Genomic DNA, 18,864 nt, shown 5'->3' with positions numbered 1-18,864 from the left:
TTGCATGTTGTACAGACAGAGCGTACCATTCAAAGTGCAACAGGGTAACAGAAGAGTACTGTAATAATGTTACAGCCACAGAAGAAACGTGCGTTCAAACTTTTATACAGGTTCTTCTATTACATGATGGTTGCGTTCTTGTACAACTCTACATTATGGAAAAAAAATTATGCTCTAGAAACAACGTTTGAAGTGTTGGTGATGTAATCGCATGTTCGAAAAGTTCAACCTTTAGAAATAGCCCCAGTTGGTCAATGTTGTTACAGCGAATTCATATTAATGAAATGTACGTTATAGCAGAACGACCTTTTACCTTCTGCCTTGGTGAAGAGAATGGAAGAGAGAATATTGGGGATGGGCGGCACCTTGTGTTATGTTGCCTGCTTTCCTGAGACCGTGGGAAGTATAGGTGTAGTCATTAGGTGGATATCTCTCTCTCTCTCTCTCTCTTTCCCCCCCCCCCCCTTCCTCCTCTGGAGGAGGGAACACTGGTGTTGAGGATTATGCTGGAGGCGTTGTCTCCTATTCTTACTGATTTGTACTCTGTGGGTCAGGAAGTCGAGGATCCAGTAAGAAAGAGGAAGCTGAGACCTAGGTCTTGGAGTTTGATTTTGTTAGAATTATGGTGTTGAATGTAGAGCTGTAGTTAATAAGTGGGAACCTAATGTAAGTATCCTTGTTACCCACATTTTTCAGGAATGAGTGTAGGGGTCAGGCAGCTGGCATCTGCCGTGGACCTCTTGTGTCAGAGCAATTGCAAAGGATCTAGACAATTTTGTAGACTGGAGGTAATGTGAGCCATGATAGACCTCATTTCATCTGCTACTTATCAGCCATTCTGCTATTTTCTCTATGTCCTGTGATAGTTACTTCATGTCATTCTCACTGTTTGCCTCTCTTGTCCACAGTATAGAATATCCTTTTATTGACATATGTACTCCAGTACAGAAGTACAGTGAAATTTTTTTACAATGGCTACCTTTAATGGACCGAGGTACAAATCTTGCAGATTAAAGAAAAATATAGTATTGTTAGAGAAAAAAAATTAGCATGAAATAGTGAAAAAGTCCAAAATAATAACAAGTGACTATAAGATCTTAAGATCCCAGGGGAGGTAGAAAGGGGAAAAAAAGGAAAAAGGACTGGTGAACAGAGGAGCTCCGACCAGAGCATCCTATGCTGCTGCCACCTTTGAAGCTGCATGTTTCATTGGCAAATTTTGAAATTTTTCTCTGTACTTTAAGATTGTGATTTTTATGCATTTAAAAAAAAAGCAATTTAGCACTGACCCTTGGGGAACAGTGTCTCCTACCCTCCAGTGTGAAGAACAGCCAACTACCAGAATTTGCTTCCATTAGATGCTGCTTTCCCCTTCCCGGAATTGGAAAGGTTTTTCAGTTTTGCTTCTGATTTCTATCCCACCCTCTCCTTCACCTGGTCCATTGCCAACTCTTTCCTTCCCTTTCTAGACATCACTGTTTCCATTTCTGGGAATAGGATGGCCACTAATTTCCACTACAAATGCACTGGCTCCCACAGTTAACCTGACTATATATCCTCTCACCCAGTTTCCGGTAAAAACTCTATTCTGTTCTTGGTTTTCCATCTCCTTTTATCTGTATTCACAATGGCAGTTTCTACAAAGGCCTCCAAAATGTCCACCACCTCCCTTAACCAAGGATTTCCCAGTACCATAGTTGAAATGACTCTTGGCAGTGTCCAAGAACTATGATCTCCCGCAATTCCACCCTCCTACTTTCTCTTCCCTCCTGCAACAGCATTAGGGACCTCCTGGTCCTCACTTAATACCCTACAACATCCATGTCCAAAGGATCATTAGCAGCTATTTCTGCCACCTCCAGCAGATTGCCACCACTGGACACGGTTCCGTTCCCTCCCTTCTGTCTTCTGCAGAGACCCCATTCCCTCCATGACACCTTGGTCACTCCTCTTCCACTCCCAATACCTTCCACCTCCCATGGTACCTTCTTGTTTACTTCCTCCTTCCTCACTATCTAAGGCCCAAGTACATTTTCCAGATGTAGCAGTGATTTACCTGCACTTCACTCAATCTAATTTACAGTATTTGCTGTCTACACTGGGGAGATGAAATGCAAACTGGATGACTACTGTGCAGCGCAACTATGTTTCTTCTGCAAAAATGACCCTGAATTTCCTGATGTCAGCAGTTCTACACACCACCATGTTCCCTGAGCAACATCTCTGCCTTGGCTTTTTCCAGTGCTCCAGTAAAGCGCAGCACAAGTTGGAAGAACAGCATCTAATTTTCTGCTTAGACTCTGCAGCCTTTGGGATTCCATAATGAGGTAATTGATTTTAGGGCCTGAACACCACTTCCCATGTCCTTACCGAATCTCCACACGTCAGACCTTATCATCACATAGATTACCACAACCATTCTAAGTTTTTAACAGCAATGAGACAGTCCCTTTGGCCCATTATATCAATGCCAGTCATCAAACATCACACTTCTAAACCCAGTTTTCAGTACTTGATCTTCTGTACCACAACCATTCCATTGTCAGCTACTAATGGTCTCAATTAGCAGCTGTTGATTTCCCCCAGCCTGAGTTTTACCCGTCAAACTGTTGTTTTCTGTATCTAAGCTTCATCTCTACCTATTGTTTACTTCCTATCCACCCCCAAGAATAACTGAACCTGATAATCCCTACCCTTCCCTTCCCTTCACTTTTTGATCACGTAGCATTGCCCTTTGTTGAGAAGGGCACTGCTTGTCACTGGCCACTCGGGTATTTCCTTTCTTCCTGGTGGTGGGATATAAATAAAAATGTATACACTTGTTGTTCTTCATGGTATCTGACACTTGCACACACATGACACAAGTGCTGGGGAAAAATAAGCACTACTGCAGTTAGGCGGTAGTGTGGGAGAAAATCTTTTCTTTAAAACCAAGAAAAGAAAAATGAACAGGAGAGTTAAACATCCTGTTTGCTCTGAGGGAGCTGGATCAGTGTCTGAAGGACTATGAAAAAAAAAACAGAATCCAAAAAAGTTAACTGCTTTGTCTTCACAGATGCTGCCAGATTTGCTGAATTTTCCCCACAATTTGTTTGTTTCTGATTTTCGGCATCTATAGTTTTTTGACCAGAAGTTGCTGTCATCTGTTATTAAGCTTTTTTTTAATAAAGTTCCAATTGCACACTATCCCTCCAATTCAATAGGCCTTAAACTTATTGAACCAGCTGTTTGTTTGACAAATTTGCTTAAAATCTGTAGACACCATATCAACTGAATTGCCTTCATCCGTTCTGTTACTTCATTTTAAAAAAAAATCAGTTTTAATTAGGCAAATATAACCTGTCTTCACAATCCACCATTGTCTCCTTAACGTGCACTTGAGTTTTAATTTGAATCTTTTCCCAGTCATGCTTTGTTTTCCTCATTAAGGATTCCAAAGCCTTACTTGCCATTTGGGGTGGTAGTCTTTGGAGGTGAATACTGTATAAGTAAACCTTCCAAAGGCAACATCTAAATGATCATGGACAAGTGGAAGGTGGTATAGCATTTTCTGAAAAGTAGGAATGTGTAAGCACCTTCAGCTGTTATATATTTGGAAGTTATAGGCCACTGTTGGAATATTGCCTGTAATTCTGGTCTCTTCCTATTGGAAAGATGTTGTGAAACTTGAAAGGGTTCAGAAAAAAATTTACAAGGATGTTGCCAAGGTTGGAGGATCTGAGCTATAGGGAGAGGCTGAATAGGCTGGGGCTGTTTTCCCTGGAGCGTCGGAGGCTGAGGGGTGACCTTGTAGAGGTTTACAAAATTGAGGGGCATAGATAGGATAAATAGACAAAGTCTTTTCCCTGGGGTCGGGGAGTCCAGAATTAGAGGGCATAGGTTTAGGGTGAGAGGGGAAAGATATAAAAGAGACGTAAGGGGCAACGTTTTCATTCAGAGAGTGGTAAGTGTATGGAATGAGTTGCCAGAGGATGTGGTGGAGGCTGGTACAATTGCAACAATTAAGAGGCATTTGGATGGGTATATGAATAGGAAAAAGTTTGGAGAGATATGGGCCGGGTGCTGGCAGGTGGGACTAGATTGGGTTGGGATATCTGGTTGGCATGGACGGGTTGGACCGAAGGGTCTGTTTCTGTGCTGTGCATCTGACTCTGTGAAATGAGCCTAATCCCAAAATAGTTTAAAATTTTTTTTAATGTTGAATATCAAGTGTTCCATCATGGCAAGGATGAATACTTGTGGGGTAATGATAATGTTGTTACTTGGACTGTTGATGATGATATTGCGTCCAAGGTAATGGATTTGTAATGTTAGAAAACATTTGTATATGCATACTTACAATTTAGATTTTTACATTTTCAATAGTGCATATGTATTGTTGTGACCTACTAGTAATGCATTCATGTAACTAGAACTCCTGCTAGATGCTTTTGCCCACCTAATTCAGATAGTGGTATTGGGCTTCCTGTGTAAAGCCATTTTTTTAACTTTAAATGCAATAAAAGTTTAGGCCACTTCACAGTACTATGCACATTGCAAAATTTTATGTATCATAATTAAAAACAAAGTGCTGGTGAAACTCAGCAGGTTTGGCAAGCATATATAGAAAGAGAAACAAAAGTTTTTACTTTTTAAATCTGAACATAAGAAGAGTCATACCAGGCTATCAGTTTTTGTTTGAAATCTCCAGTATCTGCTTTTAATCACTCGGTATAATACTTGCACAATGAATGTGCAATGCATTTATTTCAACTTGCTGCGCAATTAAATTTGACCATAATTGACTTGGTGTGTGGAAAAGGAAGGATCTTGAAAACCGCTTGTAATATCCCTATCATTATGCTGATGTAGCTATAAAAGTCAAATGCTTTCCCAATTATTTGCAAAAACTTGCAACATTAGATATTGTGTATTAGACTCTGCTCGTGACAAGTGCTCAAATGAGGGTGTCCAATAATGTAATAAGTAACCAGCTTGTGTAATCTAGAAACCTCTGTTTTGTAGCAGTTTGGTAATATTCAAAAACCAAGTTAGCCTGTCCATTGCTTGTTTTCTGCCATGCTGAAAACAAATATCTTTACTTCCTTGACTTTTATTAATTGCATTTTTATTAATTATGAATTATAGGGCTTTTTCTATGACATATCTCGCTCTCTTTCATGCTTTCTCGTACTCTTGCTTTTTCTCCTTTGTTGAATGAAAGTGTTAGATTTGCTATTTTTCAGTCTTATAAGGTTGTTCCAGAATCCAACAAATTTTGAAAAATTATAACCAGTGTATTCACTATCTCTGCAATCATATCTTCTAGAATGCAAATATACAGTCCATCAGGTACTGGGGTCTTGTCAGACTTTAAGTCCATTAGTTATCGCAGGACCATTTTTTTCTCCTGGTGATGGTGATTATTTCAAGTTACTTCCTTGTCATGCACCTTATGACAATTTTAACTTTTTTTGTTTTCATGTTTTCAGAAGTCCTTGTCACAAAAACATATAATATCTGTTTCTTTGTTTTCCATTATCATACTCCAGAGACTAATGCTGGTTGTTCTGGTATAACGCATTATTCATCAACATGAATTGGCTATAACACAATTAACGAATTGTGGACTCTGTTTGGATAACACTAACTTTATACTGGATAGGTTTTGCAATTTTCTTTGGGGTTTTCTACAATGTGATTTTCTGTAGTGGTTTATCATAGCACAATTTGCTATAGTGCAAGGCTGCAGAGGAACACAACTGTCACGTTATACCAGGATGCACTGTGCTTGATTTATTACTCATTTCCTATTCAAATACTTTGAATAGTAGTAAGAGCTCTGTTTTCTGCATTTCTTGCTGGCTTTCTTTCATGCTCTCTCTTTTGTGTAATTATTTACTGATTGTGCTCACTAGTACAGACTTTCTTCTGGTTTGCTATGATCATTTTAAGATTCTGATTTAGCTTCAGATGATGCATCCTTCCAAAGGCTTTCTTCCTCACTGGATACATCTTTTCTGAGCGTTATTTAATATCTTTTTAAAATCTTTGTCACTCCAACTTCTGTTCTACCATTTAACCTAATTTCCCCAGTTAACTTTAGCTAACTCCTGCCTTATCATGTCGTTACAATTGCCCACATTCAGGCTCAAAACATAACTCTGAGACCTATAGTTCACCATCTCCCAAACTGAGCTATCATGTTTGTTAGTTGTCACCTAGTGGGCCATTTCTGCTCCAGAATGTACAACTGAAAAGTTGTTCTGAATGCACTCCATGAATTCTATTCCCAGGCTACCTTCATCAGTCTGATTCATCCAATCCAATCATCCAAGCTTTTAAAGAACAACAGAGGATTAGTAAGAAGGAAATACGCAGAGAAAAAATGAGGTACGAAGGTAAACTGGCCAAGAATATAAAGGAGGATAGTAAAAGCTTTTTTAGGTATGTCCAAGGCAAAAAAATGGTTAGGACAAAAATTGGGCCCTTGAAGACAGAAGCAGGGGAATATATTACTGGGAACGAAGAAATGGCAGAGGAATTAAATGGGTACTTCAGATCTGTGTTCACTGGGGAAGACACAAGCAATCTCCCTGAGGTAACAGTGGCTGAAGGACCTGAACTTAAGGGAATTTCTATTTGCCAGGATTTGGTGTTGGAGAGACTGTTAGGTCTGAAGGTTGATAAGTCTCCGGGACCTGATGGCCTGCATCCCAGGGTACTGAAGGAGGTGGCTCGGGAAATCGTGGATGCGCTGGTGATTATTTTCCAGAGTTCAATAGAATCGGGGTTGGTTCCTGAGGATTGGAGGGCGGCTAATGTTGTGCCACTTTTTAAGAAGGGTGGGCGGGAGAAAGCAGGAAATTATAGACCAGTTAGTCTGACCTCAGTGGTGGGAAAGATGCTGGAGTCTATTATAAAGGATGAAATTACGGCACAATAGTAACAGGATAGGACAGAGTCAGCATGGATTTATGAAGGGGAAATCATGCTTGACTAATCTTCTTGAATTTTTTGAGGATGTAACTCGGAAGATGGACGAGGGAGATCCAGTGGATGTAGTGTACCTGGACTTTCAGAAAGCTTTTGATAAAGTCCCACACAAGAGGTTAGTGAGTAAAATTAGGGCGCACGGGATTGGGGGCAAAGTACTAGATTGGATAGAGAATTGGTTGGCTAACAGGAAACAAAGGGTAGTGATTAACGGCTCCATTTCGAAATGGCAGGCAGTGACCAGTGGGGTACCGCAGGGATCCGTGCTGGGACCGCAGCTTTTTACAATATATGTAAATGATATAGAAGATGGTATCAGCAATAACATTAGCAAATTTGCTGATGACACAAAGCTAGGTGGTAGGGTGAAATGTGATGAGGATGTTAGGGGATTACAGGGTGACCTGGACAAGTTAGGTGAGTGGGCAGATGCATGGCAGATGCAGTTTAATGTGGATAAATGTCTGGTTATCCACTTTGGTGGCAAGAACAGGAAGGCAGATTACTACCTCAATGGTATCAAATTAGGTAAAGGGGCTGTTCAGAGAGATCTGGGTGTTCTTGTCCACCAGTCAATGAAGGCAAGCATGCAGGTACAGCAGGTCGTGAAGAAGGCTAATAGCATGCTGGCCTTCATAACAAGAGGGATTGAGTATAGAAGCAAAGAGGTGCTTCTGCAGCTGTACAGGGCCCTGGTGAGACCACACCTGGAGTACTGTGTACAGTTCTGGTCTCCAAATTTGAGGAAAGACATTCTGGCTATTGAGGGAGTGCAGCGTAGGTTCACGAGGTCAATTCCTGGAATGGCAGGATTGCCTTACACGGAAAGACTGAAGCGACTGGGCTTGTATACCCTTGAGTTTAGAAGACTGAGAGGGGATCTGATTGAAACGTATAGGCTTATGAAAGGACTGGACACTCTGGCAGGAGGGAACATATTTCCGTTGATGGGGGAGTGCCGAACCAGAGGACACAACTTAAAAATACTGGGTAGACCATTTAGGACAGAGATGAGGAGAAACTACTTCACACAGAGAGTGGTGGCTGTGTGGAATGCTCTGCCCCAGAGGGCAGTGGAGGCCCAGTCTCTGGATTCTTTTAAGAAAGAATTGGATAGAGCTCTTAAAGATAGTGGAGTCAAGGGGTATGGAGATAAGGCTGGAACAGGATACTAATTAGGAATGATCAGCCATGATCATATTGTATGGCGGTGCAGGCTCGAAGGGCAGAATGGCCTACTCCTGCATCTATTGTCTATTGTCTATCATTGCACCTAAATAGTTCATGATTATTGTGGTATCTTGCGTGCTTCACTTATTTCTTCCTGTATAATGTCCTGCCATGAATATTGTTGCACTACTCTGACAAATGACTTTTTATTTCTTATATCTACCCAGACTGATTCTACATCTAACACTTCTGAACTAAGCCTATCTATAATCTCTACACCAATGGTGTGGAAGTGCTGGTGTTGGACTGGGGTGGACAAAGTTAAAAATCCTGCAACACCAGGTTTTGGTCTGACAAGTTTATTTGGAAGTACTAGCTCTCAGAGTGCTGCTGGAAACTGACAAAGGAACAGTGCTTTGAAAGCTAATATTTCCAAATAAACCTGTTGGACTGTAACCTGCTGATATGATTTTTAACTTTGCACTAATGACATCCTCAATTTAATAGATCCTATCACCTTGTCTTTTTAACATCTCAAATACTTTTCAATATTTAGGTCCCAACCCTGGTTAGTTACCCTGCAACCATGCTTCTGTTATGGCTATCAGGTCATACATTTTTTTTCTACCTGTACCAACAATTCATCTTTTTTTTAATGAGTGCTTCATGTGAGAATTTGTATAGGGTATAACCAGGCAGGGCAAGAGTTAAGTTCTGAGGTTTGTGAAACAAGAGGTTCAGCTGAGCATAACTCTCTTATTTGATAAGAACTTGCACTTAACAATGGGGTACAGGAGGCAAGGGTAATGGGTTAACAAGGTGGAAAAGCATTCATTGTGTAGAGCCATTTAAACATATTGGAAGCATAAGGTCAGTTAACAAGAGGAACAGTACCCATTATGTGAAGGCAGTTAACAAGGTTAAGAGCATTCATTGTGTAACAGCAGAAGGCTTAATCTTTACTATTGACACTTGCTGATTGTAACTGTCACCCAATTAAGATGTATGTTGCTTTATCTGGATGCTCCTTCCTTTTTAAAATGACTAGATGATTTATTAAGAAATAGTGTTTGGGAGAAGGCAGAGAACTCATGTCTCTGTGCATGTGGGTGATCATCCTTTCTCCCTCCAGAGCCTGGAATTAAGGAGGTAAAGCCATACTGTGTCCCTGAGGGTCTTGCTTTGACTGAGGTGGGAACGGGACAATATTGGATGAAGGGTTATTTCATTGGTTGGTTAGCTCTGATGGTTAGAGCGTGGTGCTAATAACGCCAAGGTCATAGGTTCAGTCCCCACACTGACCAAATGTAGTGCTGAGCTGGGCGAGCCAGCAATGTTTGTAGTGCCGTATCAGGGTTGGTGATTGCTTTCAGGGTGGCTCGGTGGTTAGCACTGCTGCCTCAGTGCCAGAGACCCGGATTCAATTCCTTCGAGCAACTAACTGTGTGGAGTTTGCACATTCTTCCCGTGTCGGCGTGGGTTTCCTCCCACAGTCCAAAAATGTGTAGGTTAGGTGAATTGGCCATGCTAAATTGCCTGTAGTGTTAAGTGAAGGGGTAAATGTAGGGGAATGGGTCTGGATGGTTTGCTGTTCGGAAGGTCGGTGTGGACCTGTTGGGCCGAAGGGCCTGTTTCCACACTGTAAGTAGTCTAATCTGATCTTCTGCTGTTTCTCTGGTCTTTATGCTCTGCTTATACTCTGGTAATTTCAGTTTGGTTAACATTATCCAAACTGTTACCCTGTACTATGACCTTGTTTCCTATCTTTGTTATTGGTATACATGTGTATCATGACAATTTAATCGTCATCTTCCTAATGCAAGTTTCCCCTCCAGTCCAGAATAGATGCGCTGAGCATGGCACCAATAGCCTCTGGACACATTCTTACAGAACTGTCTATCTCCATGATTTACTGTAACCTGCTACCACTGAATTCCGATTTACTACTTCAGCTTCCAGTACCAAGATGCTATGGTCAGTTTGCTCATACTCATTGCACTACCTGCTCTTACTGATACAAATCGCAAGAAGCTTTAACCTGTTGGGCAATTCAAAGTGTTGAGTCTCTTCCACTTCTACATTTTGGGTTATGGGCTATGGGGGAACAGAAGAAAATGCAATTAAGATCACAACCAGATAAGCTTTGCTCTGTCCTACCTTCTTGGTTCCCTTTCCTACTTTACTTCCAGTTAACTCTTCTCCTGTACCTGACCATTGACCAGATCAGAAGGTGTGTGACTACCAAATGGAACAAAATGTCCATGTAGATTTCCCCTTCCTTGATGCATAATAGTATTGCCTATGGTTTGGCCTCTATGCCACGTTTCTCAAGTTACATTTGTGTCCATCAACTTCCAAATGCTTCAGCTGCAACATATCACCTGCAGACACCAATCTTTTGTTTTAATTACTGTTTAGGAATAATGCTAAATAATAGTCTGTAGTTGTCTCAAGTAGTTTAACTAGCTAAGACGCAGGCTTAAATTTAAATCTTTTTTTTGTTGAAGAGAAAGCAGCCTAAAATTCACCAACTCATTGCCTGTTTCTGATCTCTGAAATTATACTTCCCATCCCCCATTCCACATCTTCCCTCCAGCCTCCACCAATTCCACTTACCATGCTTTCTTCACACTCTTTTCCCCCACCCTGGCTCATTTTGTGCATTGAGCAAGGTTATATACTAACTGAAGTTCTACAGACATGATTCAACACCATTAGCTAGAGGAGCCAGCTACTTACCAACTGTACTTGCCTCACTAACTGGTTGCTGGTTTATCCCTGACTATGATTAAATGGAATTTAGCATGCATTCTTGAAACTAAATTATTCTTGTTCAAACTATATTTTAGTGATTTTAATCCTTGAAGCCTTCCCTGCCACCACCACCACCCCCTGCCTCCCAAGTTTGCACCTTCTGTCTAGCTACACGTTGGGACAAGCTGCACTCTTAGTGCTTCATTAGATAACATCAATTTTCATTTTGACTTTGTAGAAATGGCATCTGTTGACTTACAAGATGTATCAACTCAACTGAACAACAAGATATCGTCTATCAAAAGGTCTATGCAGCTGAAGAACATGTGTATGTTGAGTATGACTTTCAGTTGTCTACTATTCATTTTTGACAAAGCTTTAATGAAAGAACCTTTTGTAAAATTTCAACAAGTTCTCCAAATGTGAATTTGTTTGGGGGAATGTACTAGTATTGTCTGTCCATATGATTATATGTGGTGTGAAATTCAATACAGGTATCTTTGAAATAAAGCCTCAAACATTGGTAAGAGATAGATCAAATGGCTTCCTTCAATGTACTTATCAAGTCTATGTTGGCTCTCTATAGCAATCAATTCCATTCCATTCAATCCTCTTCCCTACAAGTACACTTTCCTGAAATGCCCATTCAGTTCCTTTTTTAAAATCATTGATCGTCTCTATTTCCAGCACTCCTCTGGCAGCAAATTTCAGGTCACTGCCATTCACCTTTTTTTTTAAAACAGTATTTTGTTGCGTTCTCCCTGCAACTCCTACCCAAAACTAAGTTCCCTAATCCTTGCCATAAACGTGAATAGTTATTCCACTATTTCCACTGTCTAAATGTGTCATAATCTTACTCACAACAACGGCATTTGATAGAAGTGTTTATGTTTGCCGAGCTGGGAATTTGGTTTGCAAATGTTTTGTCTCTTTACTAGGTTACATCCTCAGTGCTGCGAAACCTCCTGTGAAGTACTGCCGTACTGTTGGTTGGAATTTATTTCATTTCATTCGCGCTGCTTCAGTTGCTGGTTCCGGTCGTTCATTGCAGTGGTCGGTATATTGAGTTTAGTTCAGTGTATGGATTGAAGGAGTCCATGGGTGAGTCCCAAACTTCAAGGAATTCTCTAGCTGTCCTCTGTTTGGCTTGTCCTATTATTATTGTGTTGTCCATGTCATCTGTATGTACAGGTACTAAGGATAATTGGTTGTGGTGTTCAATTGCTAGTTGATAATGAACGCAAATGGCTTGCTGTCTAGCTGTTTGTCGTATATAGTATTTTGTGCAATCTCTGCATGGAATCTTGCACATCACGTTTGTCGTACACGTGATGAGAATTAGTCATTTTGTTCTCGTGAATTGTCAGAGTGTGGCTGTTGGTTTATATGCTGTCATTAAATCTGAGTGGTTTGAGGAGTTTGGCTTTCAATTCCGAGGTTTTTTTTATATAAGGTAGAGTAGTTAATGTTTTTGTCCTTGTCTGACAGACAAACAATGTGACATCTGTGGATGAAGTCGTGGGAATATCTGAAGTTGAGGGGATATCCATTCTTGGCAAAGATTTATAGAGGTGATGTTCTTCTCTTAGCAGGGTGGAAGTGTTGCAGTGTGTTGTAGCCCTTTTGAACAGGGTCCTAATGCAGTTTCTCTTGCGTGAATTTCGGTGGTTGCTGTTATAATTCAGGATCTGGTCCACCATGTGTGGTTTTTCTGGATAATTTTGTTGTGCTTTCCCCATTGTGTTTTTTCTATGGTCCCTTCCAGGAGTGGAGTTGGTTGTTAATCTCCTCTTCATGTAAATTTGATCCCTGTGAGCATGGAGTTGATAATATGGTGTGTGCTTTCAATCCCTGTTCTTTTAATTTTTACAAAAGTGTCAGTGAATCTGATGCAAATTTTTGAGTCTGATTTGTGGGAAGGCCGTTTGTTCCAGTCTTTGCTTTACTGTTTCTGCTATGAACCCAGAGATGGGGGAGCCCATAGGTGCCCCATTGATTTTATTCACATAACTCCAGTGTTAAAAGTGAAATGCGTTGTCAAGCACACCCAGTAGTTTTAAGTATGCTGTCCTTGTTGGTTGATTTGGTTCCCCTGTTATGTCATCTGTTTGTCCAGGAGGTTGGCTATTGTCTGTTTACTCAACTGACAAAGTCTTAGCCAAACAGAGATGTTTCATTAACTGAGACCGTCACTTGGTCCTTGTCTATGTTTAAGTTCTCTATACTGTCTGGGAATTCCTGTGATGATTGTATGGAGTGTTTGAATCTGCTGGTTAGATGTTTGAGTTTTTATTGAAGTTCTTTTGCCGGTTTGTGATCCAGTTCCTGGAAGAGGTATGTCTGGTTTGTGCACCTTTTTAGATAATCTGTAAAATTGTGGGGTGTTGGTTCCTTCTCTTTATTTTTTTGTCTTTTATAGGTCTGTCTTGGTTATCAGTCCATTTTTCTTTAGAGTTGGTTATTGGTTGACTGTGGTGTGGGGTCACACTCCCTCTGTGTAAGTAAGTGTCGGTATCTGCAAGTAGTTCCTCTGCTTTTTGTATGTAGTCTGTTTTGTTCATGATTACTGTCTTTCTGCCTTTATCTGCTGCTGCTACTAATGAATGTGTGGGTTTTTTGCCCTTTTGAGTGTTTTTATGGCTTCTCTCTCTTTTTTTTCTATTTTGTTTAAGGTTGTTCATTTTGTTTTCTTTGTTAGTGGGGGTACAGTGGTTTGTCTGGCCATTTGCTGTGTTTATTCAGCTAGTCCACTGGTTCTGAGCATACTTTATAATGCAGCTACGAAGTCTGTTTTTCTTTTCTGCATCCCAGTGGCTGTGGTTTAGTCCCTAGTACTGATTTTTCTATGCCTGTGAGCTGTCTGTTAGAAAGATTTCTTATCCAGGTTTCTGTCATGTTGTTTTCTCTGCTTTATTTGGTTATTTAGTCATTTTGTCTTGTAGTGGCATTCCCTTTTTACTTGTTTATGGTTCTGTACTGTCCAATTGTTATGGTCCACTTCTGGTTGCTTTTGAAATTTATGGTGTGATTTCTTGTCCATACCTGTGTAGGCTGTGTGCAACCATAATCTTAATCTGGATCATTTTGAGGCTAACTTTGTTTCTCTGGCTAGTGAGTTGTTAATTTGGTGGTCTGTACCTGACACAAGGTGGTAGTATTTGATTGCTTCAGCGTTCATGTAGGCATTGGAGTTGTTCATAGGTAGCGCTTAGGTGGTTGGCACAGGATTCTTATTTCATTGTCTTTGAGCACCTATGGACAATAGAATCTATGTGTAAAGATTTGCAGCTGTTGTGGGTATATTGCCGAGCTAGGAATTTGGTTTGCAGATGTTTCCAACAGCATGCTCTGATGACATCTCACTAGAACAATACCCATAATGTGCAAGACTAACATATTTTACAAGATTCCATGCAAAGACAGCACAAAATACTATGGGGCGGACAACTAGCAATCTGCATCCATGAACACCAACTAGCCACTAAATATCACAACCAGCTGTCCCTAATAGTCATACACACAGATGACAAGGACCACAAGTTTGACTGGGACAACAATCATAGGACAAGCTAAACAGAGAGCAGCCAGAAGCATGGCACCCATCCATGGACTCATCAACAAACACTTTGACCTAGATCCAACATACTGACCACTACAACCAACTATTGGAAGCAGCAGGAACGGAACCAAATAATTTCTAGAAGAGACAGTACGCAGCGCTTCATAGGAGGCTCCTAGGCACTGAAGATGTCACTTAGACTGGATGAAATGTCTGCAAATCAACTTCACAACTCCGTGATCATACCCACAACTACAGCAACTGGCACCCAAGCTACAAATCTTTACGCAAACCTTGTATAGCTGTGGCATTTTGTGGCTACTTGATGTTCATTAATGCTGATGGCTAGTTGTCTGCCTGTTTGTCCTGTATGGTGTTCTGTGCAGTCTCTGCATGGAATCTTGTACACAATGTTTGTCGTGCATATTATGGGTATTGGGTCTGAGCGTGACTGTCTGTTTATATGCTGTCATAAATCCAAGTGGTCGGAGGAGTCTGGCTGTCAGTTCTGAAATCTTTCTTGTATAAGGTAGAATAGTTAGTATGTTAAGTCGTAGCATGTCTTTGTCATGTTGTTTGTCTACCAGGCATCTGTGGATGAAGTTGTGGGGATGTCTGGTCTTGGCAAAGATTTTGTAGAGTCGTCCTCGTCCTCGTCCTCCTCCTTGGTTGGACAGCAGGCCATTCGCACTCATGGCCATCAGCTAGCCACTAAATACCATGACCAGCTATCCTTAGTATCTGTACACATAAACAAGAAGGACAATAAATTTTACTGGGACAATGCAACCATAATAATAGGACAAGCCAAATAGAGGACACACAGCGAATTTCTAGACTCCATCAATAAACACATTGACCTCGACCCAATATACCGACCATTGCAAAGAATAACTGGAAACAGCAACCAAAGCATTGGGAATGAAACCAAATAAATTCCAATCAACACCGTGCAAAAGGCTTCACAACACTGGGATGTCACCTAGTAAGGGGGTGAAACATCTGCAAACTAACTTCCCAGCTCAGCAAACATATGCGCAACAACTGCAACTCTCACGCGAGCTTCTCTCGCGCGCGCTCACGCTCTCCCTTTCTCTCGCGTGCGCTCGCCGCTCTCTCTCTTTCTTTCTTTCTCTCGCGTGCTCTTTCTCTGACCTAAGTTTGTAGTTGGCATTCTCCGCCTGGAATCATTCTGGTTTCTCTATCCTCCAAGTGTGGTGTTCAGACTGGAAGTAACACTAATTGTGACCTAACCAAAGGTCTGTAAATGTTAGCTCTGTTTTCATACTCATACCTCTATTTATGGGAAAGAATAGTGACTTGCCTGAAGGATTGAGGGAACCCTCAAGTTGCCCTAATCAGGGGCAATCAGGACATGGGGAGGACTGAGGTGGCCTCTGAAAACCATCTCTATCTCCTGAAATGATTTGAGGGTGGATACTGTCTGCATAAGCTTTACTAAAGCATTTCATAAGACCCTCATGTTAAGCTGGTCCAAAAGATTAAGTCACATGGGATCTATGGTGAATTTATAAGTTGGATGCAAAATTGGCTTAGTCATAGCAGACAGAGGTTGTAGAAATGTTTTCCTTACTTTGGGTCTGTGACTAATTATATTTGCAAGGATCAGTACTAGGGCCTCCTATTCATTGTAAAAATATATAGTAGATTTGGACGAAAATATTGCATTTTGGTAAAACCAAACAAGAGCAGGACTTGTGCAATTACTGGTAGGGCCCTGGACAGTATTGTAAATAGAGTCCTAGGGGTCCAGGTACATAGTTCTTTTGAAATTTGCATCACAGTGTGGTTAAGAAGAAGTTTAGCAAGCTTGCCTTTGTTAGTCACTCCTTTTTTAAGTATAGGAGTTGGGATGTGTTGTTGACGTTGGACAGGACGTTGGTGAGGCTTATTCTGGAGTACTCGATACTGTTCTGGTCATCCTGCTATCGGAAGAATATCATTAAATTGGAGAGGGTTCAGAAAAGATTTACCAGGATGTTGTCGGGAATGGAAGGTACAAGCTATAAAAATAGGTTAGCACTTTTTTTCACTGGAGTGTAGGATATTGAGAGGTGAACATAGAGATTTTTAAAATCATGATAGGCATTAGTAAAGTGACTTTTCCCTATGGTGGAGGAGTTCAAAACAAAGGGGGTATATTTTTAAGGAGAGGCTTTTAAAAAAAAAAAGACATGGGGGCAATATTTTTAGTGGTATGTTTTGTTGAATGAACTACCAGTGGAAATGGTGGATGCAGGTACAGTCACAATATTTAAAAGACATTTGGATAAGCACATGAATAGGAAAGGCTTGGCAGGATTTGGACTAAATGTAGGCAATTGGGGCTAGTTTAGTTTGGGACCATGGTCACATGCACTAATTGGACCAAAGGTTCTCTTCTCATGCCATATAACTAAATTTAATCCAGACAGCTGTGATGTGATGGACTTTGGGAGGTCAAATGTAAGAGGAAAGTATGTAGTAAATGGCAGGACCCTTAAAAGCATTGATATACAGAGGGATCTTTGGGTGAAAGTCCATAACTACTTGAAACTGGCAACAAAAGTGAATAAGATGATAGAGGGGTATGGACCATGCACAGGAAATGGAATTCATTTAGAATGGCCTCATGGCTGGCACAGACACGGTAGACCAAATGCTGTGTTACTGTGCTATACTGTTTTCATGCCTAGGTAATTATTTTAGGAAAAGCCTCTCCATTAAACCCCCAAAGGATTAGGTCTTGAGCATCCAGAAGCTGACAGACTCTACTACACCAACAGCTTCTGGCAGTTTGGGATGCTGATGTCAAGCTTGTGGTATGTTTAGGAGCTCTCCAGCTCTTATGCTGATTGATTATCCTTTTAGAGGAAGGAATTGTCATCGTTCTTGCCTGGTCTGGCCTACATCTAACTCTGGAACTACTGAAGTGTGGCTGACTTGTGGCTGATCTCTGGGCAATTAGAGATGGGCAATAAAATGCTGGCCTAGTCAGTAACGTCCACATCACCTGCATGAATTTTTAAAAAAGACATGCTGCTCTCTTTTTTTCATTATTCTCTCAATACACTGCAGAGAAATGAAGACCTGAGGAAAGTTTTGGTATTGAATCACTCGCACATTGCTATGACCTTTTAGCATTTACAATGTTTATGTATCAGATTTTGTCTCTTATCAGATAGCTTCTGGATTTTAGCCTTTTTTTTGATACCTGTGTTTCTTATTAACTGCAGCAATGACTTGTTTATAAACCATTTGCAAGCAGATGGCATTGGTTTAGAATGGTACTTTTATTTTTTTGCCTCTGTCTTTTTACTAGATATGATTTTTATTTGTTTGATCTTCAAATTTTCTGTTTTTTGCTATTTTGTTTATTGCTCCCATTTCTCCTTCTCAGGCCTGTTTTAATGCAAGTTTGAAATTTTTTTTTATTAGGTAATGACCCTTCACTTACAAACATTCTGCAGAAGATTGGCCTAGAGTTGTCTAGCATTCGGGGTATATTGGATATTTTTCAAATGCAGATACAGCAACAGCAAACTGAACTGAGATCACTCCAGGTAAAGCCATTTTGTTCCATTTGCAAAAGGATTAGGTTCTATTGTTAGGTTCTCCTACTCTTGAGGTTCTTACACACTTGATGCAACTGCACAACAACACCAACGTCTGAACGAACAACTAAATTTATTAAGTACAGTACAAGCTAGGTGACTCCCTTTGACCCTATTCACAGGCATGCAAAGTCTGGTCAAAGTGAGGCACTTAACAAGGAAAACATATCACCTTTATACAAGTCAGTTGGAATGCCTACAGATGCTCTGGCCAACCCCTCATAATTACATGCTGCTCAAGACAACCCCGTAAGCTCTGCAAGCTGTGTTAAAGGTTCCTCCAAATAGCTTGTACTGTGCTTAATAAATTTGGTCGCTTGTTCACACAAGTTGGTGTGTTGCTGTTGCAGCAAGTGTGTAAGAATCTCAAGAATAAAAGAACCTAACATTATTGCAAATTAGGAATATAGTAGTCCCCCATCTGTCGGGATACCTTTCAAAACTAAAGTGAATGCCCGAAACTGCAGATAGCAGCAAACCCATTCATTTAAGTGGGAAACTTACCTCCCTGGAAGCCCCCAGTTCCTGGTTCTGGAATGTTCCATGTAATATTTTCAGACCGCGGATAACTGAAACCACAGAAGCAGATTCCGTGGATATGGCAGTCGACCTGTATATTTATATATACTTTTATTTACCATTTCTTAGGAGTTGAGTGATTTTTAGTAAGTAATTTATCTCCTGAAACTAAGCATTGCAAACAATTCTGAATCAATATTTTTAAAATGAAATTCCATGGGTTATACGAATATGGGTTCACAACTGTAAAACTGCATGTTTTGCGTTCCTGAT

The 18,864-nt window shown here is 40.6% G+C and overlaps 1 protein-coding gene across 5 annotated transcripts in view; it reads left to right on the top strand.

Moving 5' to 3' along the window:
- The window catches only part of ska1 (spindle and kinetochore associated complex subunit 1), a 41,630-nt gene that overhangs the window by 176 nt on the left and 22,590 nt on the right, over nt 1-18,864 (top strand). Inside the window, exons 2-5 of one of the 5 annotated variants that reach the window (XM_072574350.1) lie at nt 6,276-6,372; nt 7,002-7,090; nt 11,138-11,227; nt 17,897-18,021. In XM_072574350.1, the coding sequence (XP_072430451.1) occupies nt 11,140-11,227; nt 17,897-18,021 (213 nt within the window). In that variant the 5' untranslated portion in view covers nt 6,276-6,372; nt 7,002-7,090; nt 11,138-11,139. Of the gene's footprint in view, nt 1-2,306; nt 2,328-6,275; nt 6,373-7,001; nt 7,091-9,986; nt 10,120-11,137; nt 11,228-17,896; nt 18,022-18,864 lie in introns of those variants that run through there. The other 4 variants (XM_072574359.1, XM_072574368.1, XM_072574332.1 and 1 more) reach the window with 4 other exon arrangements.

This window comes from Chiloscyllium punctatum, chromosome 1, assembly GCF_047496795.1.
Source record: "Chiloscyllium punctatum isolate Juve2018m chromosome 1, sChiPun1.3, whole genome shotgun sequence".
Lineage (NCBI taxonomy): Eukaryota > Metazoa > Chordata > Chondrichthyes > Orectolobiformes > Hemiscylliidae > Chiloscyllium > Chiloscyllium punctatum.
Note: the sequence above shows the minus strand (reverse complement) of the source record. Positions and strands in the feature narration are given on the sequence as shown.